At 41.3% G+C, this 23133-nt stretch overlaps 1 protein-coding gene across 47 annotated transcripts in view; it reads left to right on the plus strand.

The window, feature by feature from the left end:
• The window catches only part of ABI2 (abl interactor 2), a 75746-nt gene extending 53483 nt beyond the window's left edge, over window positions 1-22263 (plus strand). For 5 of the 47 annotated variants that reach the window (XM_074144972.1, XM_074144974.1, XM_074144993.1 and 2 more), the window contains 5 exons: window positions 1570-1694; window positions 2643-2825; window positions 5374-5532; window positions 10308-10481; window positions 15722-15897. In XM_074144972.1, the coding sequence (XP_074001073.1) occupies window positions 1570-1694; window positions 2643-2825; window positions 5374-5532; window positions 10308-10481; window positions 15722-15897 (817 nt within the window). Of the gene's footprint in view, window positions 1-383; window positions 531-1569; window positions 1695-2342; window positions 2355-2642; window positions 2826-5373; window positions 5533-9895; window positions 9983-10307; window positions 10482-15721 lie in introns of all 47 variants that reach the window. The other 42 variants (XM_074144958.1, XM_074144960.1, XM_074144976.1 and 39 more) reach the window with 27 other exon arrangements.
• The last annotated feature ends 870 nt before the right edge of the window (window positions 22264-23133 follow it).

Consider the following 23133-nt stretch of genomic DNA (forward strand, 5'->3'; position numbering starts at 1 on the left):
TACTTTCCTGTTAAGCCTATGAACTTGACTTTGAGTTCAGGAAAATGTGTTATAACTGGGATGAATGCTGTTTGTTGGTATGTGATTATGTGTACATACAGACCGTGGTGCTTTATTTTAAAACAAGATATGGATTATTTTTAAAACAAGAGTGGGATGTGCAACGCAGAGTTTATTAATAGGAAGTTTGAAGCACATGAAGAACATCCTCAATTGTTTTTTCTCATTCTACGAAGTAGATACTGCAAACTTACAGAAAAACATATATATTTTTTTAGCTCCCATTACTGATTAATATGTATCTATCTTTTAAAGAATGAAAAATCTTTGGTTTTGTCTGTATTATCTTAATTTGCTTCTGAAATATGCTTGTCCTTGTGTAGGCGTCACTCTCCCTATCGTACATTGGAGCCAGTACGTCCTCCAGTGGTACCAAATGACTACGTGCCTAGCCCAACACGCAATATGGCTCCCTCACAACAGAGCCCCGTTAGAACAGCTTCTGTGAATCAGAGGAATCGCACATACAGGTATTCAGTGTAGTCCTGTACAAAGCGTGGTTAGTATTGCATAAGCATACGAACAAAAAAGATGATAATTATCAAATCCATCTGCACCTCTACAGTGAAGCTTGCAAATCCATGATATGGACTGGGAATGTCATTTGGCATGACGAGAATGCACTTTAGTAAAACCAGAATAGTGAATCACATTAAGATTATTCACTTAATCCTCTAGTCACCTTACTTTTATTGCTATAATTTAGTTACAGTACTTTTTGAATTACTAAAATTGTTAAGTCTTTCACATAGGTAGATCATGATAGTATTTTACAAAATGCTTACAAAACTGGGAAGACTTTGTACACAACGACTTCTACATGTTGAAGGACTGCATAATATGCTCATAGTTCACATTTTTGTTCAAACAGTCTCTGATGTTTATAGATTGGGTAGCTGAAAAAGAGCCTTGTATTTTGAAGATACCGATAACTTCAAACACAGAATAAAGCTGATCTGTATTATTAAATGTTCTGCAAAAGGCTAGCCTTTCCTCTAGTATAGTAAGAGTTTCATGATGTAACAGTTCTAAATAGTTCCCTTGAAATCTTTAATTTTTAAACATCATAAGTACTTGAGGATAGCTAAACGGACGAATGTAAAATGTAAGAAAAAATAACTTCTACTTTACTATCTTACAATTTCAGTAGTCTCATATGAGAGCATATAAATCAGAATCTAAAGAGTCTACGTGTTTTATAAGTTATAGGAAAAAGGTCTATATTTGCTCAGTAGGGGTTTAACAATATTGGAATAACATGCTTTGGAACAAGGTTCCAGAAGTGTTTTACTTTTGGGCAAGTTCATGAAGACAACTGAAAACCCGTTGTGTTGTAGTCAAAGTGAGGAGTTTTAGGAAAACTAAGCTTTGTATAGATTTTTATTATCCTTGTTTCTTTTCTCTTGTTCCCTGTTACTTCTCTGAATTAGAAAGGTGCTATATGAGGGTCTTATGTTTCAGCATGCACAGCAGCATATTCATACGCTGGGTTATTTTGGTTTCTTACAGCAGCAGTGGGAGTAGTGGAGGAAGCCACCCAAGTAGTCGGAGCAGCAGTCGAGAGAACAGTGGAAGTGGAAGTGTGGGTGTTCCTATTGCTGTTCCCACACCATCTCCTCCCAGTGTCTATCCAGGTAAATGGAAACTTGCTGTTCCTCTTTCTGGCTCAGCATTAACCTTTAGCATTTGCAAGTCTCCTAAACACAGCGCTGAGTAAACCCCAAGAGAAGTCTCAAAGCTTGTTATCCAGAAACGTGTGTCCCTTGAAAATGGCTTGCTATTGATAGTATGAGTTCGAATCAAGTAATGCCTTTTCTGGGAGCACTTGATGTGCTCTAATGCTTCTTTTGTATATTAACTTGTTTATCAGAATTTTTTGCCTGGCTTCCTGCAGGTGACTAGGACAAACCACCTTTTTCAGTGGGCTGGGGGCTTGTCCTTTTAAGCAAATAAGGGACATTTTTTCATTGGCTGCTCGTGCAGTTGTATAGAAGTGTGCTTTTAGAAAACTAGATGAAATTAGAGACAGGCACAGAATAAATCTTTAGTACATTAGTGCAAGCCTGAGTTGTCACAAAAAGACACTTGTTCAAGGTAATCACCCCAGTCTATCCAGAAATAGGAAGTGATATTGGTACTCCTTTTTCCTTTGCACAACCCTTTCAGTGAAGAAGAGTGTATAGTTAGCTTGCAGTGTGATCTGACATACATGATGCTTCTGAACCAAAGAACTGGAAATTTTTGGCTTTCCTCTTCTGTATATTTTCTAATTCATACAAAAGCTAAAGGCAGCTGTGGTCTAGATGAAAGTGTAAATAATGAAATGTAAAGACGTGGCTTTCAATGCAAAGTTCTGGGTTGTTCGCTTCAGACCTGGAAAGAATGGATTCGCTTGACCCTCATTTACCGTCTACATAGGAATGAGCCTTTCTTTAACAGCTCCACTTTTCTCTCATCTCCTCATGCGTTCTAAAATACTATGCATCTAATAAATTGCTAACACTGAATAGTCAAAGGCTTTCTCTAATCCTTGCTAACATATCTCCTTATTAACGCCACCTCTTCCTCCTCTCTTCACTTAGCCCCTGCTGGCTCGGCTGGCACTTCTCCCCTTCCTGCTACCTCTGCTCCTGCCCCCACTCCTCCTGCTCCTGCCCCTTCCTCTGCTGCCCCAGATGCTGCTGCTGCTGCTGCAGGAGCTCAGCCCCTTGCTGATGGCTTCACCTCTCCAACTCCCCCTGCTGTTTCTTCCACACCCTCTGCAGGTGAGTGTCTGCTCCAGCTGGTGGGCAGATGAACCCAGATGTGATCACGATCCAAGGCTTTTCAAAGTTACTTCAGAAGCACTGATTTTTAAAATTTTTTATTTTTTAAGATATAACTAGAGAATGTCTGCTAATACCCAACTATAAGGGAATGTTTATACTAGACAATTCAAGGTGTGCTAGTTTTATAAACAGCAATTATTTAATTTTATACCTTCATTATTTTTACATTTATATAATTATTTATTACATTATCATTTTATTGTGGTTTGGATACTGAGAATCTCATAGAATAATTATGTTTGGGGGGAACCAGCACTGATAGTTCTGGGTCTGATTTTTCTCTTTCAGTAATGGAATAAAAGAAAGTGCATCTAGCAAAGTATAGTTTATATGACTTGTCTCTTTAGTGCAAAACAAGTCTCCTTCCAGTGAACTGATAAAAAGGGCAAATTTTGTGTTCAATGTCAGGTAAAATGGAAGTTCTTATTATGCAGAACAGTACTAAAACATTTTGTTTTAATAGGTGTAACTTATGGTATATATTGCAACTTGCTTTTTTAATGCTTATTCAATCACCCTACATTTTTCATTTTCTCATATGCTGAAGTTGCAGCATGTAGTACTTACTAATGATAACACTGTTCTGTATCAGCTTTTGATGAGGAATTACACGTGCATTATAAAGATCACCTTTAGACAGCCAAATTCATATATAGCTACCTACATGTTTTGTTTTATAGTGGAGGCTGGTCACAACAGTGTGAATTGGTTTGTGTGTTTCTTAGTGTCAGCTTCTTTTAGTAAGAATTTCACCGAAGTGCCAGAAGCATTTATTTTAAGGTGCTGTGATTCATATAAAATTGGAAAATACATACATTAGAATCCATGACTACGACTAGAAGCTTCCAAACTGTGATGAATTTTGGTATCAGAAGACGATCCTGATGTCTAAAGTACGTTCATGTTTAGAAGATGAGCTGTGTCATATGGGGCCTCAATCAGTTTTCCATTTTTGGTGCACTGTCAGGATCCCAGTTCTTAAGCCATATTGTTTCTGTATTTTTGACAAATTAAAATCAAGCAGAGATTAATATTTTAATGGCTATAAATTCACTTTCACAATTCCCTAAGATAAATTTCAGGTTACTTAGTATTTTTAAGATCACTTGTTTCCCTGTGCTATTAGTGATGTTGCTTGCATGGCTTCTCTGAAATAAAGTACTTGAAGAGACTGGATAGTTTACTGTTTATGAGGTTGTAGTTTTTTGTCCTTAAGGATCCCTTGTCCCTCTTTCTTCTCTCCTCCCTTCTGTGCAATCACCACCAATTTCTACCAGTACATTAAGTAACAGTGAGATAGACACATTGGAAAGATGCATAAGGAAAAATGTGAAAAAGCCTATGTGCTAGGTGGACTGCTTCTTAACTGTTCTTCTTTCTCATCTGTAAAAAGTGCATTTTTTGAGATGAACATAGCTGTACAAATCACGAGGAATGTGAATCTCTAGTTCATGCATTTGCTTTAAGAAGCAAGTAACACAGCAAGCAACTAGCATTTTATTTACTGACCTAGCGTGGAGTTTTGCACAGTAATCAAAACAAAGTGGAGAACAATGCAGGTTTTAAAAAATTTGCTCATTCATTTGTTCTGTTTCTCTGTTTACTTCCCTGCATGGGTGTCTCCTCAACCACAGTGACCATCCTTTCTTCTCTTGTTTTCTTGCAAGCTCTGAAATCTACCTCTAGCACAAAAGGTGGAGGCAGAATAGTTAGGGAGCGTAATAACCCATATGGGTATAACAAATCCAGTTTACTGTTATATACAGTATATAAGCCAGAGAACTTTATCTGAGCACAGAAGATAGCTTGATGGTCTTGCTTCACACCTTGCTTGCTTAGATTCAGGATCAATTACTCTGATACAGGAAGCGATTAAAATGGAGAGTAAGTTTTTAAAAAGTTGATTCCATTGACAGCTCCCTGAAAGGGGGTCTTTGAGTATGATTTCATTAAGTCCATCCTTCAAGCAGTTACTAACATTCTCTTCTCCCCATATGATTTTCTGCATATTTCCTGAACAGCATGAAGATAAGTTAGTGTAGTGTTTTTTCAGTTGTAGGTCATAGCTGGCACACGGTTAGTTTGTACGCGTATGTTGCTTAATTGCTGGACTGTGAAGTACTGTATTTTTGCAGGTTTATAAATAACTCAATTTACAAGAAGTTATTACAATACATTATATAAAATGGATAACTGGAAATTATTTTCTTTCATTTTGAAACTTTGTAGCTTAGACACCTTTGTATTTTTATGCTGGCTTTTGTGAGCAGTGCTGAGTACAGGCAGTTGGGAGAGTGTTTTTTGTGTTGCTATTGAGACATCCAGTGTGCTGCCAGTCTGGCAGCTGAACTGGCTGACGGCTCCTAGGATGCAGACTGTTTTAAAAATACCAAAAACCTTTCCAAGCCTTTGATTCTTGAAGGCAGACATAAAAAAGGCAGGCATCATTCTTCTCTTTGCTAATACATTTCTCCTTCTAACCTAGGTCACCCAGTACAGTTCTATAGCATGAACCGGCCTGCATCTCGACACACACCCCCAACAATAGGGGGATCTTTGCCATATCGGCGTCCTCCTTCGATCACATCACAGACAAGCCTTCAGAACCAGATGAACGGGGGACCATTTTATAACCAGAACCCAGGTGAGAAAGTTTTTCTGCTCTGTTGAATTCAAAACAGAGGTGAATGGAGTGGCCTTCAGGTCTCTGAAATCTTACGTTCTGTCTCCATTGCAGATCTTGCAGTTAGTCTCAGGTAACTTCCAGTGTGTTGCTGGTAGCCATGCCAAAGCTGCAGTCTCAGTACAGAGAGTTCAGCTTCTATTATGACAAGCAGCTTAACACAGTACTGGCTTTGTTGCCAAATAAATTACTTTTGATTTCACAGTTCCTATTAGGCAAGCTTTAGTCCCTTTACTACACTGTGTGTTATGTATCTGCTTTGATGTGGGGTGGGTATTTGATTTTGCACCAGAACGCTTCATTAATCAATCTTTATGTTGTATGCTTTTTCCTTCTGATTAATGGACAGTTCAGGAAATTGCACTTGTTATACAAGGGTAAGCATTAGACACCTTAGAGACATCAGTGGTGTTTGGTGTAGGATGCAATGGAGCTGTGTCATCTGCTAAGTCCAGAGGTGATGTTATTTTAATAGGCAACCTGTCTTAAAAAGCAGGATGAGGTCTTAGAGATGAGATACTTGCCTGTGTGTCAGGCAAAACACAGTAGCTTTTCATCTAAGGAGTCCTTTTCCCTGTGCTTCTGATGCGATGTTAAGGTTTTAATACCAGAGCAGGGGAGACTTTCATTTTTGGCAAAGCTATAGAAAGATGTAGGAGACATACTGAGGGTTCCTCATTAGGAAATGTTCTATTACCAGCAAGACTGAATGTTGATTTCCAAGCACTACAGTGCATTTGTGTTTTGTTGATGTGGTGGTGGTGGTTTTTGATGATGGTGGTTTTTTTAACTGAGCACTGAGCTTGGAATTAGGTCAAATGCTGCAATCTGCATTTAAGGGATTTGATCAGGTTCAAATATGACTGCTTGTGAGCTACCCTGCAAGATGCGTGTGCTTAACTTGAGAAGGAAATGAATGGTCCTGCTGGGGACGGGGGTGGCAGAGGTTATGTGACTAAATTGCAGCCCAGTTGCCTGAAATATGTGGTATTTGTTAAGCACATTATGTGCATATTGAAGGCTGAAGGGGAATAGGCAAGAAGGAAAGGGTAATAGCAGTAAAAGAAACCTTTCAGGATTACCTTTGGAGTAAAGAGGATTTTCAGTATATCCCGAGAGTTTCTGACAACTGCTGTGCATTTCTGCTTTAGCAAAGGGATAATTCTCTGCAAGCTACCATTGCATTGTTAATAGGTAATCACAGAAGATGCCAAATAGACTTTAAATAAGTTACATAACCACAATTCAGTCTGTGTGCCCAAAAGGAAGATAATGACTGTGGTGATTAGTCACTTGAGCTGCAAATCACAAACAAAATACTTCAATTATAATAGCATACTTAATACAACATAAATGAGCAGTTGTAGTAAGATACGTTTTTTTATATACCTAGCAGAATATAGAATTTATTAACTTTGCAGTTATACTAAACCAAGCTTTTTTTGGCCTGTACCTTGGAAAAAAGAGGATGCTCAAGCATGTTGATGAAGCATTGATGAAGACCGTAAGAACAGAGGGTCTGTTGTGTCTGTAAGGAGTGGGGTTAGTAGTGACAGGACAGGGGCCACGATTGCTTCTCAGCATTCCTGAAGAGAGGGAGAAAACACCAACTTGAGAGATGAAAAAGAGACCTTATGACAGGCAGAGGAGTGTGCTAGCTGTGGTTTGTTCTTCTTTGCAAGCTGTTTGGCAATAAAGCAGTACTGTTTTTTCCACTTCCATTTTTTAGTGTGTTGGCATAGTCATTATTGTTTATTCACTTCACAGGAGGATGAAACTGTTCTTTTGAATGCCACTTCTAAGATAATAAAACTTTTCCATTTCATGGTGAAACCTTTTTAACAACTGAAAAGAAAATATTCAGAAATGCAGACCCTAAATGATCTCAGTATATCTCTGTCCCAAAGCCACTCTGGCCAGCCATGCCACCTAAGTGTTTCAACTTTGCAACGTTAGGTACCAGTATCTAAGCAGTATAGAGCTCAGCACAGGCTAAAAACCCTGTGGGAGAAACTGGGCAAGTATTGAGATGGTGGTCTGCACTAGACACTATTTGTACAGGTGAATTCTTACCAGGCTGAAGGAATCTAGTGGAAGGTGCTCTTGAGCATTTCTGAATTAATTTACAGCAACTGTGTAGATACCAGTGGTCTATATGGAAGGAAGCTGGGAGAGAACATTTAAGCTCGTGTTAATCTCATCTTTTGAGACAGCAAGGGACAGTAAGGTTCTTCTGATGCACTTTATAAACAAAGTAATAATTAGTAAAATATTTATTGTATTGGCTCCTAAAGGTCAAAACTAGCTTAGACTCATTATATAATATCATATAGAGACAATACGATAGTCCCTGCACTGTGCATAGAGTGAGGCACAAACCAAATGCTTAAGATAAGCAAGGAATGATGTCAGCAACTGTTAGCATCACCATTTTGATTTAACTACACAGCCCAAACTAAACTAAGAGATTTTTTTGTATTTGCTTGGAGTGCTTGTCTAGAGTGATTTATTTTTCTACATGGAAAGCTTTGTTATTTCTTTCAAAGAAACATATATAGCACATGAACAAAGTACACCAAAGGGACCTGGGCAACTGAAGCTAGTCTCATATGATAGATATGAATTGTAAGAATCCATATGACGTTGAATAGAAGAAACATTTTGAAACTGAACATTTTTATAGCATATATAATTAAAAAGGCAGGGACTTCATAATTGCACAAGAATGCTAAGTCCATGGATATTACTGCATTTCAGGAGGACTTCAAATTCAAGTTCCCTTTTCCTGCTTTGAAAAAATGCAACACTAAATCTTTTTCCAGCTACTGTCGTTTCACTTGAAGGAATAAATACCCTTAGAGGTCATGTCATTCAAATCAAAGAACTTGTAATTAGAAATGCATTTCAGTTGTTCTCAAGAACTATCAATTAAATGATGAGATAATGGAGCTTGCTTTATATGGAGGTACAAGGATATTTTTGCAACAAAAAGGATGTTGGCTCTGTTGGTTTTTTTTGTTTGGGGTGTATGGTTGTGAAAGGAATGGGAATGTGAGTGACAGAAGACGTTCAAAGCACTTCAGATAATAGTTGCTGAAATAAGCAAACAGAAGAAACTTTGAGACGTGAATTTTAAATGCCCTGGAATTCTTTTCATTTGCTATGATGATGTGACTTAATTCTGAAAAATACTACATTATACCTTGCAATTTTCTTACTGGCTCTGGAATGAGTTTGAAATTTATTTAGTTCTGTTCTGCAAGCTAAATAAATGTACTGGTTGGTACATGAAGTGTAGACATTTTTCCCCTCATCCTTTTGGACATGACTAAATGTTTTTGTATGCCACTACTAACAAGAAAATTATTTAGTTGTGCTTTTCCTGAGGTGTGCTTTCTGAAAAATAATCTTGTAACTTGCTTAAAGAATATTACTGCATTACTCTTGCAAAGTGATACTAAAATTAGATAAAAGCAGCCAACTATTTGTTTAACATAACTAGAGAACTGAAGCTTTCATTCCTGGCCTAAACCACAGACCAGTGTTGTAACATTTGCAGCTGGCTGATAGCATATTCTTTAAATGTGAATTCACATGTATTGTAAAAAGACAGCTCTTCTGGTGCCAATAAAAGGGCTGTTCAGAGTTCAGTGCAGTGGTGTGTGAAATCAGGTGGGAAGGAAGTGAGGCAGCGCATCTGGAATAGGCCCTGTTGTTGGGCAGCAGCACAGTACCCTTTGTTCTACCAGTAAGGTCAGAAGTCCCGTGTCTTCCAAGTCCGCTCAGTTCTCAAAGGCGTCTTTTTCTGTTTCGCCTAAAATAACTGCCTCATTTGATGGGTTTTTTTGGCCTATGTTTTGGAGAAAACTAGTTATATCCATTTTCATTACTAAGGATTCATGGATGCCGTTACAGAAGTCACCTCTATAAATAGCAATTTGATCTGAAAGGTGGAGGATTATAGGGAGAGAATCCTCTTGATAAATTTGTTAGTTAGGTCTGCTCATAAAGTGCTATATTGCTGTAGTAATAAACTTCAACTTAAGGAAATCTCATTGTCAGATCAGAAAAATACTTGAGCATGGATTCTTAATCTTATGAAAAATAGCTGGGTTGGAAATTTTTAAAAATAGAGCAATCTCCTTGAAGTAAGGATTAGGAATATGCATAGACCACCTGAGCCATTTTTCTTTGAATGTCAGCCTTTTTATCTCAGCTTCTTGGCACACTGATACACTGTCTGAGTGGTGATGATGTCTACTTTCCTGTTTGCTGCTTTGTTGTGTTTCTAATTGAATGCCTCTCTTTTTAATTTCTGTGGCAGCATCCCTTGCTCCTCCTCCCCCCTCCATCCTACAGGTAACTCCACAGTTACCACTAATGGGATTTGTGGCCAGAGTTCAAGAAAACAGTAAGTTTGCTGCTTCCTTATGCTATGGTTTATTACTGGATGTGGCTTTTGTTTTGAGTGGATGAAAGTTTTGTCTGTATGCAGCCAGAATTCTGCCTTCTCTACTGCCTCTGCAAGTTTGTCTGAAATTGTGAAGGGAGGGTAAAGGAAATAATTTTATTGCAGGAACCTGATTCTTCCTTCTCTGAATTTTATTGTCTCTAGTATATTTCCACAAGTTTTAGCTATTGGTCCCAGTGCAACTAATTGGGATAGGAAATATTACTTCAACCTGCTACCATGGTTCTAGAGACATTTTTGTGGTTATACTACTGCTTATTTTCAGTTTCAGATACTCCTCCCCCACCACCGCCTGTGGATGAGCCAGTGTTTGATGAATCTCCACCTCCACCCCCACCTCCAGAGGATTATGAGGAGGAGGAAGCAGCTGTGGTGGAGTACAGTGATCCATATGCTGAGGAGGACCCTCCTTGGGCACCAAGGACCTACTTAGAAAAGGGTAGGTTTAGAGCTAGTAGAGATGGTAGGGTTGTGTTTATAACAACATTTTGTATAAGCTCCTGCTGTCCCACTTTGGACATGGAATCTGCCTAGACTCATTCGTAGCCAGTACTCGGTATTGTGGTAGAGGTGCTCCTCCATATGGCAACTTAAAGAACGAAAGTTAAGCTACTCTTCTGAGTCTGAGTCTTTCACCCCTTTCTCCACAAAGAGGAGATAATGATTAGCTGGCTAATTATCTATTTTTTAAATCCTCTGTAATCTACTTAAGACTCACCTTTCAGGAGTCTGCTTAATCCTAACACTGAAACTTATATGAGGTAAAAAATGAATGAATTGGTGCTGCAATTGAACTTGAACTTTGAACATATGTGTGCATCTGGAGAAGTGCTGCAACGTGTGTTTGGGGCTCTGGAGGCTGCAATGCTGCATCAAGTGTGGGATGCAGTGTGGGTTTTAGTTGAGCTAAAAAGCGCTGGATCTGTGTAGGACTGACTAACTGAGGTGTTGCTGTGTGGCTCCATCTAGATGTCTTCCAGGTGTGCGGAAACATGGTGGAGTAGAATTACAGGTAAAATAAACTGAGTGGATAAATGGCTTAGGGGGACTTGAATATGAAAAAATCTACTGCCTGGTGTTCTGTGTGAAACAGGGTCATGTACCTCTTAGAGAAGGGTGATACAAAATCTAAAGTTGCAAGCAACCAGGCATCTCAGCTGAGTGACTGTTAGACACATTTGGTCTGCATCAGGGAAAAAAATTCAAGAATTCCACAAAGATAAACCCGGTGCAGGACCTGAAGTGGGGGGGAAAGATGGAAGAGGCACTTTCTGCCAACTCCAGCCCAAAGGAAATAATACTATTCCTGACGGAGATGGAAGAATATGTCGGAGTTTTTTTGTTATTCTCCCACCCTTGGTCTAGTTGGTGTAAGTGTTTAGTGCACAGAATATCCAGGCTTTGCTGACAAGCTGAGACCATTTGTCAAAGTGCCTGACCTGCAGGGTGTTTACATGACTCGCTCTATCTATTGACCCCTCCACACCCCTGATTGACAGGAAGTGTCACTGTTATTCTGTTGGTGCACACAGGCTCTTCGTTTGATTAAAAGTTGCTTCAGCTTATTCTTGTCAGGGAAGCTTATTTCCATGAGAGAGGACAGGGAGAAAAGGGATCTCATACAAACTACTCCTGTTGCTGTGCAGTTTGGGGGGTATTCCTGATTACTGATGTGAGTTACCTGGCTTCACAAAATCAGGTTTTGGAGTGGGGTTCCTGATGCTGCATTTCTTTAGTGGAGGATGGCAAATTTTTTCAGGTTGGGACCAGTATAAGTCATTTCAGCAAATACTAGATGTGCTGTACTACTTAATGAACTCCTCCTTTTCAGGCAGTTCTAAGCATGCACAGTATCTGCTCAGTTTCACTGTGGTTGATGTGTTTTGTGTTGGATGAAGATTGCAGGCATGTTACTCTCTGATAGGAGAGTGAATCTCAAGCTTTTTCTCTGTATTTTTCTCGATATAAGACACTCTTTAGCCTAATTCTACGTTTGTATCACTATGTATATTAATGTTTCTGTTATTCCTGCCACATGACCCTCAGCAAATCCTCAGTGGCATTTCAGCCAGGAGCAAAAGAAAAAAAGGAGGACCATGATGTGCATTGCCTGTTTATAGTGTCTCATACTGATGCAAGGAGGGGGGGGGTGGGGGGGTGTATGTATGTGTGTGTATTTGTGGGGAAAAGAAGCTACGAAATCATGCGGTACGTGCCCTTGGAAAACAACTTTCTATTTGAAGAAATAATGACATTTGAATTATAGCATATTTTTCTGATCTGCTTTTCTGTGTGACTTCTATGAGCTTGTGAACTAAAATAATTTATATAGCTTCATATATGCAGAGATCTGTTCCACCTGAGCAGGGAGTCCAGGCACTTGTAGTTTGATATTCACAAGGAAAATCACATGGGATAGCAAAACTGTAATGGGAGTCTTTAAAGATAAGCTGGAGAAAGTCAGAATGTTTTTCTTGCAGAAAAGTAAAAGTATAGGAAACAAAACATTCTCTCATTGATGTAGAGTCCCATGTAAAAGCATTATTTTGATCTGTATTTTGAAAACTAGGAGACTAAAACATCTCAAAGCTTGGTCTGTTCTTAGAAGCACTCATAAAAGTAATTAAAAAAAATAAAGTGCTTACAATGTATGAAGAACTGTTAAATAGTAGTTTTAGGATGACAGAAAAAATGACATATTGACATAGGGGTGGACTGTGTTTTAGTTATATGAATAGCTCTACTTATATTCAGCCCATGTCTTGAGATTTGACTGCTTTGCTGGAGTTGGGAGAAAAGTGCTTGGCTGTGATTTTTTTTGTAGCAAACAAGCTTTAAAGTTAATGAAAAGCTCCATGCTAAAAGAGGACTGTGATACGCAAAGATCTGTATACTTATCCTGCTGTGAACTAATAATGCTCTATCTTCTGAAAAATAATTATTTCGATGGCAACTCCTTAAGTTCCTATAAATAGTATTCTGTGCCACATGATTCAAAGCAGACAAAACTCATGGAAGGAAATGCCTGTTCAAACACAATTAGCTTCAATAAGCAGAGTAGCAATTCTTAGGATTTGTGCTTATTCTTTTGGTAAGACTGTTCACTTATATAAGTTCCTATGAAAGCACTTCTAATAGAGATAGCGTAGATAACCTTTGCAAAAGTGAGACCGTAGAAGGTTGGGAGGTGTCAAATACAGAGGGTTGCTATATATTGAGGTGGGATTCAGTATGATCCTGTTCTGTAAAGGGGTCATGCAGTGTAGGAGGTATATTTAACATTAAGACATGCTCGAACCTACAGCTGAGGAAGGAAGTGAAGAGCAGATCCATTTTGAACAGAGGGAGAAACTCTTAGGTAGGATACAGTTACTGGGGATGTTGAACTTGAGGACGCCACTACATGGCTGTAATAGCAACAGCCAAGCAGCAATGTCCAGGAAAGCACATTGCAATTTTCCACTGAGCTGTGTGTTTGGGTGTGTGGCATGGAAGGGTAAGAAAACGCCCCAACTTTGCAAATCAGATGACCAGAAATGGGTATATCTAGAAGGAGAAATTGACCTCATACCACAGAGAGAAAGTGTGTGGTCACAGCTATCAGATTTCAGTTGGATAACCAGTCTGGCCTACAGTTGTGGTCAGTTTGATCTAACACAGTTCAGCCAAACATTGTGTAATTGTTGAAGAACCAAAGATCACTGATTGGAAGAATATCACCCTAAATGAGTAATTCTGTTTTTCATATCTGCACTGAAATGTGTTCAGATAGAAACTAAGAGGTCCTGGCTCTGTCTCACGGGGAAGGATGCCACATCCTGAGTCAGTATTGCTGCTTCCTGTCTCATCTGGAGCCTTTTTTGCAATACTGGCCTGGGCTCCTAGTAACTCGTGGTATGTGACAAGCTCACAGCTTGAACTGGTGGGACTACAGACAGAAGATTGAAAAAAGATTAAGCAGTCTTTTAGCGAGAGAAACATTGCCAGTACAAAAGTAACATGCAGGAGGAAGCAAAGGGGATATTAAAACAAAACTAGGTTTCAGGCAATTTTATAAGAGGCTTAACAAGAAGCAAATTTTCATCACAGACTTAGGGAAGAGTTTCCTACTTGGGATCATGAAATAATAAATCCATTCAGTATCAGAGGGGACTAGAGTACACTAAAAAATGAGAAAGAAAGGAGTTGGAAGTTACGTGATCCTTGGATTATTATTATCAAGAGAATGAACAACAACAGCACAGTGACTGTAGGAAGAAATGTTTTAAAATAAACAGGTCTAGAAGGCAGTTAAAAGGGAATTTTGAAGGACTTTAATTGAATGTATCACGTGTTCGTATAGTGACTTCTGTTTTTCAAGGTAAAAATTTACTCATTTCTCCGTTTGTGTTTTGTTTGCTTAAAATGAGTTACTTAACAACTGTGCTGGCATAAGTATATAGAGCCAGCAACATCTGTTTTTTAAATATGCTCTGGTCAAATGTTTGGGAGATTTATTTAAAAATAAATCTCTGTACGGACTCTGATTCTCCACCAGGATTGACTTGTGTATTTTATTTTATAATCTCTTCAGGATCCAGGTTTCCTTAGTAAATATTTGTATTATTCCTTTGCTCCCTCAAAAGCAAATGACCTCTTTTCTTTTCAAAAGAGTGAAGAGTTTAATAGGGTTTTTGGACACTGTACTCATGAACACATGCTGTTTGTTTTTTTTTCTCCTTGCTTTGGCTTATCTTCCCATCTATGCCTAGTACAAAATTTTAGGATCTCTGTCCAACATCCGTTTTGTTTCAATGGTAGCACTGCATGTTTCATTGCCAAGTGCTCAAAGAAGTGACTGATGCTATTTGTTAAAGTATTCAGAGTCCCATATACATAATTTTTTGTATGGAACACATAATGTTAGGACTGAAGATGGAAAAACATACCAAGTTGATGTCTATTTTCTGCCATTTCAGGACAGTGCTCTCTTTAATATTTCCCTGTGCATTGTCCAATTTCTTTGACTTTCCTAACAGCTTTCATGCATTCAGTAAAATATTCTGCAGCTCTAAGAAAAATGTCCTGATACGGAAGGCATACATTCTGTTTCAGAGAACCACCTTAACTTCTTCCTAGCTCCTAACTGGGATTCGTCTGCCTTGGCATTGTATACCTTGGGAGTGACTTCTAGCTACTGGGATGGCACATACATATTTTACAGATTTAAATGTGGAGATAGCTAAGGTAGATGGGAGTCTGGGATATTAGCCTTGGCTCATTCTTACTGTGGTCTGAAGAGAGCTCTTACTACTTCTCCCTCTTCCATGTTTTCCTGCTGACTGTTGTGCAGAGATCACATATATCTAACAGATGAATCTTGGAGTAGGTCCATCTCCTTGTATCAATCATTCCACACCAAAAGTTTATCATAGATTTGTAAGCTTTTCCTCTGGAGGGTCTGGAAATACTAAGAATGGAAGAGTTGAAGTAGTCCTGGATCACGTGCTTCAAAGCATAAGCTCTTATAAAAGGGGTTGGAAGAAACTGGCCCTCTCAGCAGGTCATTCTGCACGCATGGAGGTGAGGCAGTACAATTCTCTGAGACTGCCTTGAATGTGGAGAACTTTGTACGAGGTAGGTTGATTTTCCTCCTCCTCCCTGTACCTCTCCTAACAGCCATGCTCTGTTCTTTCCTAGTGGTGGCGATCTATGACTACACGAAGGACAAAGAAGATGAGCTCTCATTTCAGGAAGGTGCCATCATTTATGTCATCAAGAAAAATGATGACGGCTGGTATGAGGGGGTCATGAATGGAGTGACGGGACTCTTCCCAGGGAACTATGTGGAGTCAATCATGCATTACTCAGAGTGAAGACTAGAGGACAGAAAACTGCACCTCCTGCTGCAGGAGCTGTCAGGGCTTCCCAGATCTCCACCAGCCTCTGGGGCCCCATCCAGTATAACTGAATGAAGGATAATTGTAACAACCACTCTTTTTTCCTTTTTTTTTTTTTTTTTTTTCTTTCCCATTATAAAATAATAGTGATTTGAGTTGTTTGAACAAATGGCTCTTCCGGCTGCCAGCAGAGGCTATCCTGAGCTGCCTGACGTTGAATTAAGCTGACCTATTCAAATGTAACAAACTCATTGTGTAGCTGATACTTCACTCCGAATTCCGGCTTCTTCTGACAGGCTTTGGGATCTGTCTCAGGAATTCTGTGTGCCCTTGTGGTACTACCCTTGGCAGCGGTGCCTGGTGTTTGGGATGTCCTGGATGCTTGCGGTGAAGGGTTACTGGCCAGTGGACATCCCTCCTGTTTCTACACTACGCCCCTGTGCAGCTGGAAGAACAGTCGTGCACTAGCAAACACTGGGACTTCTGCACAGAGCCGTTCCTGTAACTGACTTCTAGATAGTTTGATACATCTTTAGCATAAACACTTCTGCAGCTGTTCTGCACATGTAGGCTGACACAGGGGCACACAGAGCTGGCTTTCATTCACTCACCTTTCAGTTTAGACAATTAAGATGGCTGCAGCCCAGAGGACCCCCACCCCCATTTCCTCATCTTTTGAATGCCACAGATTTGTTTTGTGTTCTGCACTGATGTAAATGTGCTCCTCTCCGCAGCGAGCTACTTGCCATGGGTGCTGCCGGTTTAAACAGAACTCATAGATGCCGTTGACAGTAAAGGCAAAACAAAGTTTACAGGTCCTCCTGGTGTCTGAGGATAAACTCTAGGGGCTGTGATCTACGGTTCAAATCTACTCATGCCTGCTTGCACTAGAGAAACTTACCCCCAACTTTAGTATTATGCACAATATAATCTTAAAAATCCAATCAGGTATTGTAAATTGGCTATTTTGTACTTGATGACTAGATTTGCATACGTACTGTGAGAGCCCTGTGCAGAGGCAGGACAAACGGCAATTGTCGTCTTCATGTCTGTTGCCAAAATCTCTTCAGTGGAAGTAAAAAGGGCTGTTGTGTGTACTGGTTTCCCATGGAAATCCAAGCAGTAACTAGTAGTAGTCCTAGCTCTTCCCCTAGCCCTCTCCATTGTTTATTATAAAGAAATAGATATTTTGAGCTGTACTGGTGGACCTGGGGTGGAGCAATACCAAGTTAAGGCTCTGTAGCCCCTAGTGTCAATAGTTTGCTTTTTAATCTAGTCTCAGTTAAAAACGCTGCTCAGTGGTTTTGCCTAGCAGTTTGGTGTGAAGAGAGGGCTGTAACAGTCTGCCCTTAGGAAGGACGAAATGTTATCTTTGGGTAAATGTCATGCATTAACAGAGTGAACTGATTAAACGTCCTGTCGCAGTCCTGTTACCCTGCAAAATGAGCTGACCCCTGTATTGTGAGAGCCTCCTGGGCCAGGGCATCTTCCTGGACAACTCTTGACTGTTGCCTGGCCAAGTTCCAGCTGGTACCAACGGTAGCTTGTCACAGGTGAGCCAATGCTGCAGATGTCTTCTGAGGCCTGTGTGTGAAACAGCAGTGTGCAAGACAGCGCTACTGGGACTGGGTTTGTGACGGTATTGGCAACAATACAGGTAATTGACCTGTAATTGCAAAGCTTGGTAATTAGTGCAATATCAGGACAGAGGTACAGGTTTGGTGCAAACCTGGGCAGGGAGAAGCCATAGCAGCTCAAGGGGGAATAAAGAAGAAACAGAGGTGAGGTGTGTTTGTGGAATATGGATGAATGTGATCGCCTGCTGTGAGCATGTGGAACTCCTGTGACAACACGTAGGGAACTAGGTTGGTTAAAGCTTACAGGAGGTACAACTCCGAAGAAACTGGTGCGAAGATAGAAGTTACTTTCTCCCCTGCTCAGTCCACAGCCGTATAGCCAAGACACTGTTGTCTTCTTTCTGGAAGTTGACAGCATTATTGTTTGGGATACATGTTAGCCAGAACAGATACCCTTCTGCCTTTGGCTGTGAAAACCTTTGTCTTGCAGTAAGACTTAACAGAAGCAGCCGTGTTCACTTCCCTCAGCCCCTCATTTCTCTGGGAGCAAGCCTCGGAACACTGGTTGTAGAGTCACTGTAAGTGTCATAGGGCAGGTCTACACTTTCTGCGCAGGGTGGTGGTGCTGGCAGCCCAGCTAGTGGCCCGGGTGATTGAACAGCAGTACTGCACAAGCCTGTGGTGCTCACAGGGTGGCTGTGTTTTCCAGGACTATTGGAGCTTTCTGGTTTCTCTTGCCATGGGTACGTTTGTGGTAAAGACTGAGCACAAAGTGCTCAAATGCATCCAGTTAGGGCAGCTGAGTGATTTACTAAATGAGAGCCTTGCCTCGCTCCCTGTGCACCCATGCTCCTGCTGGGAGGTCACACATTACTGAAATCTGTCTTTAACTCAGTTTGTGTAAGAGCATGTGCTTGAATACTTCTGACAGGTGGATGGGATAGTGCTTACTTCTACTGTGTGTGATGATACACACCCATGTCCTTGAACTTCATTCAGCTGGTTGTTCATCTTGCAAGTTTTCTGGGTTGCGAGAGCAGAGCAGTGTGAACTCTGGAAAGTGCTGAACACTTGTCAGAGCTCAGCACAGAAGATAAGGCTGCAAAACCTTGAACTTGGAATGTGTGAAGCTCCTTAAAGCACTGGCTTTGGGCTGATGGGCCAGGGGTTAGTTTGGTCCCTGCTGATAGCACGTGGACTTGTTTATCCTGCAAGAACTGCTGTGGATGCAATTTCTGGGTCACCTCCTGCTGGTTTTATGCTTTATTATGCAGTACTAATGTAAAGAAATTTGTTGAGTTTTATGCCTATTTTTTATTTTGTACAGATTTTAATTCTGTGGCTTGTTTGGGGATGATGTGATGTAATGGTCATAGACCAGGCCAAGGTAAACAGGCTTTGTATATTAATGTTACATAGATTGCATGCTAGTTAAGTCAGTGAGGGTTGTTTCCAGTTTTGTCCCTTGTACTTCTCCTTCCCCAAAACCTCTTCCCCTCTCCCTGCCCCTTTTTAATTTACGTGTTTAAATGGGGGGTGGAGAATGGGGGAGGATGCCTTAGTATTTCAAACAGGTGCACAACATCTTTTCACTGAGTTCTGCTGCCACAGCTGAAGGTGTTCAGCATCACAGGCTGTTCAATCAGCAGTGTGTATCCATGAGAGAGAGGTTGGGGAAGGAGACTCTCCAGAATAGCCCAAAGAGTGCTATACAGCCAAAATGAGCAAGTTTCTCCCTTTGTGAGAGCTGCCTTAGCTCAGGCAGCTGAAATCAGTCAGCATCCTCTAGTTATGTATTTTGCTTTGGTTTGCTGCATCAGAGATTTCTTCATACTATTGGCCCCAAGGACAAAGCTATTAAGTAGAGGAGGTCCAACCCGCTCTGTCCCCATCTAGTGCTGAAGCAGGTTATTTTGTTGCCTTCGTTCTAGCCTAAGAGAGACTGCTGAGGTTGTATGTGTCTCACCCATTATCCCCCCCTGCCTCTCTCTTCCCCTTGCCTGCCCCAGCCATGGATTCACGTTCTTTGTTTCTCTCACTGGCTGTTGCAGCAGAGAGCTGAGAGGAGCAGGAGAGGCAAGCAACAAATTTTGCACTTGAGCACCCTGCTGGTGTGCCCATGCACTGGCTGGAGCAGACACCAGGGGGCTGAAGCAATGCCTGACTGGTGAGACACAGGCAGACACCGACGCACTGAAGAGCCATTGCTCTCACTAGAGGAAGAGGTGCAGCACAGCCCCAGGATAGATGGCAGAGCTTGGCGTGTATTACCAGGAGGCTGACCACGTTCCTGAGACTCAGCTTATTCTTGCGGTTAGTGATAAGAGGAACAAGTGACTTAGGTGTTCCTGAAAGTGGCTGGAGATTGCTGCTGGTTTTAACCATAGCTCCCCACAGTGGTCTGTGGCTGGGTGGCTTACCAATGAGTGTCAGGAAGGCTTAGACCCAGCTAGTACTTGCTAGAGCAGTTTATTTTCTCCTTTCACAGCTCCTGGACATTTTCTTTCTTTGCTGCTGAGGGTTCTTGGTGACAGCCAAAGTTGATATTGGCAGTGATGTAGCATCTGAAAAGTGGCAGTTTTATCTAGAGTGTTTCATTTAATCATGAAAAGAAAATGAGGCAGCAGTAGGACTGATGCTCCTTTTCGGGCAGAGGGTAGGCTGCCTGCCTGGTGTGTACGTGCACATCACTGACTGGCGGTGGCAGAGGGTTGTGCACTGATGCAAACTGTTGTGCTTCTGTGGTGTCTCCCACCTGTGCTTGATGGTGACTTAACGCTGTGCTCTTCCCAGCAACTTCTGCCACTTCCTAGCAAGTGAAAGGACATTGTAGAGAGGTTGGTGCTGGTCTCTTCTCACAAGCAAATAGTGATAGAACAAGAGGGAATGGCTTCAAGTTGCAACAGGGTAGGTTTAGACTAGACATTAGGAAGAAGTTCTTCACAGTAAGAGTGATCAGACACTAGAACAGGCTCCCCAGGGAGGTGGTTGAGTCACCATCCTTGGATGAGTTTAAGAGTCATTTAGATGTGGTGTTGGGGGATATGGTGTAGGGAAGAACTTTGTAGAATATGGAAGATGGTTGGACTCGATGATCCCAAGGTTCTTTTCCAACCTGAATGATTCTATGATTCTATGAAGTGCTGCAGACGTGCCTCTCTGCTAGAAATGAGCTCTCTTTTTTATTAGTTAGGTAAACTTTCATGTTTTCCTTTCTGTAAAGGATGGGACTTTATGCAGGGTAGTAAACTGGGAGCATTTACAGGGCTTCTCCTCCCAGAGGTGGACTAGTACATCTTGTGAAACAGGTGGCTCTGTGTTCTCTGCAGGGCAACCTGTTGGACGCTGCTAGAGAATGCTGTTGGAAAGACAATGGCCCTGTGGCTCCTACTGGGAGCATTGAGAGTGTAGAGTCACTGACTGAGCATGGCAGTATTTCAGGAAGCACTACATACTCCATGCAGAGACTTCTGTTCCTCTGGTGACAACAGTGGCAGTGAGAAACATACAATGCTGTTACATTCACTAAGGCAAGTATCTACAACCCTATTCTCTAGAGAAGATGGTGGTGTACAGTGAGCATTAGGAGGTAGATAATGGGCTATAGCTTATGGGGCACCACTTTCAAGCATTTACTGTGGTTACAGGTATAGTCACCTTCCCCACCTCTTGGCATTTCTCAGTATTAGGCACTGTCACATTTTGTGGATGAAATGGTATTACACAGAAGTCAGAATAGTGCAAGAAGGGAACAGTTTGTGGTTTGTTTTTTTCCTTTTGGGGGGGGGGGGGGAGGGTTGGTCCTGTGTCCCCTTTCCCCCCGCCCCTGAGTAGCTGAAGTCCATGTATAGTAACAGTTCTATTGATCTACTTTTGATTTCGGAACTGCAAGAATAGTAGGTCCCCCACCTCATATGCCCGGGAAGGTTGCTGAAAGCCTGGTGCAGCCAAGGTTTGCCAACTGCTGTTACAAAGAATACTTCACAGACCATTGTGTTCTGCTGCTTTCATTCAAAAAAAAAAACACCCACCCATGTGTTCTGTGCAATCTCCTGCCCATGCAGGAAGTGTTTTTTCTTTGGTACTCTAAACATATTAATTTTATTAGCACCTTTGCTTATTACAAATTGTATTACAAAACCATAAAGTCAGCAGCAGCCTGTTGTCCAGAGGTAAGCCTACACTCAGCATCCTGCTGAATACCGACGTGGTGACTCTGCTGAAATGTGTGCAGTACCTTTGTTCCTGTTTCTCTTAAAACCTCAGAAGAATCCTGCCACTATTGACTAATAAGGAAGAGCTGTGTACAAATTCATTTCCATTACAGCGCCTTGCTAAAGTGCTGACATGTCTGAGATTTTTTTGTAAAGAACAAGTGCTTCTTTTCACATTTGAAAAAGTGTCTTTTGCAACTTGCATGGACAAGTAGTTTCTATGAATTCTCTGGAAATGTCAGTGTCTAACATGGATTTTGTCCATGCACTTTTTTCTGAAAGCAGATACCCCCTCACCCCCCACCTTTGGTTTGCAGTCAGAGGAGAAGCACGCTGTGCTTTTGCTTTTGGCACTGCTGAGGCAGTGCATGAGTGCAGAGCCCACTGTAAATGACCAAGCCCGCAGGACTCGGGGGAGCTGTGTGCCGCCAGTAACGTTTTATTGTGTGTGCCATTTGAACCACCTTCCAGTGAGTGCAAAACCCAATTTTTAAATTTTTTTAATTGTACTTGGAATTAACTGTTGCTGTGTACTAAACCCTCTTGTTACGAGCCCTAAATAAAAAGAACAAAGCACACACCATGTGTTCTGTGAGCGTGCCACTACCGCGTCACGTTCCTTGTCTTTGGCTACAGACTTCTCAACACAGTGAGGGCAGGGGTAGCCACTTGTGTATGCAGGAGCCCTGTCCCAGAGGCGCTCCGAGCACAGCGCTTCCCACAGCAAAGGTTTATGATCATTGGCATCCAGCCTGCTGCCTTCAGCAGTGCCTCTCTCCACTTCCGTGTGAGTACTCATTTCCTTGTAGGCACCACTAACATAACGCCTCGAATCTCTGCTGTAGAAGCTGATGACTGATCAGGGCCAGCCTGTGAGCATACCCCGGGAGGAGATGAACAGAGCTGAATTCCCTACAGCGGGCCCCAGAGAGGGGCTGCAGGAACACTTACCAGCCATCAGCTGTTCTTGCGTGAGCACAGCTGTACGGGACCCTGCACGCCTGAGGGAGGAGGCCGATGGAAAAGGTGAGCCTTCACACTGGGTTCTCTTTAGACCTGTAATAGGTGTGCACCATGTTACTGGTACAGCCTGACCCACTGGAAAGAACTGTGCAAAGGAACAATAAAAAGCAATTTTATTGAGAGTGAGCACATAAATGGTAACATGCAGGCTATCAGATATCTGATCCCTACAGAGGGGAACCACTGATGCCTGAGAACAGTGTGGGTTCTGAACTCATGAAAAATGAAAATGCCAAGACAGAGGATTAAAACAGATTATTAAATTTAACTACATCTTTATTGAATTGTGCATATTCCATTGTATAATGATCTATATCGGGTACTCTATAATGTAGTATTTCTTTTGTCCTCTCCCATGCTTAAAAAAGTATATTTATACATATATTTATATATATTTA

Source organism: Numenius arquata, chromosome 3, assembly GCF_964106895.1.
Source record: "Numenius arquata chromosome 3, bNumArq3.hap1.1, whole genome shotgun sequence".
Taxonomy (NCBI): Eukaryota; Metazoa; Chordata; class Aves; order Charadriiformes; family Scolopacidae; genus Numenius; species Numenius arquata.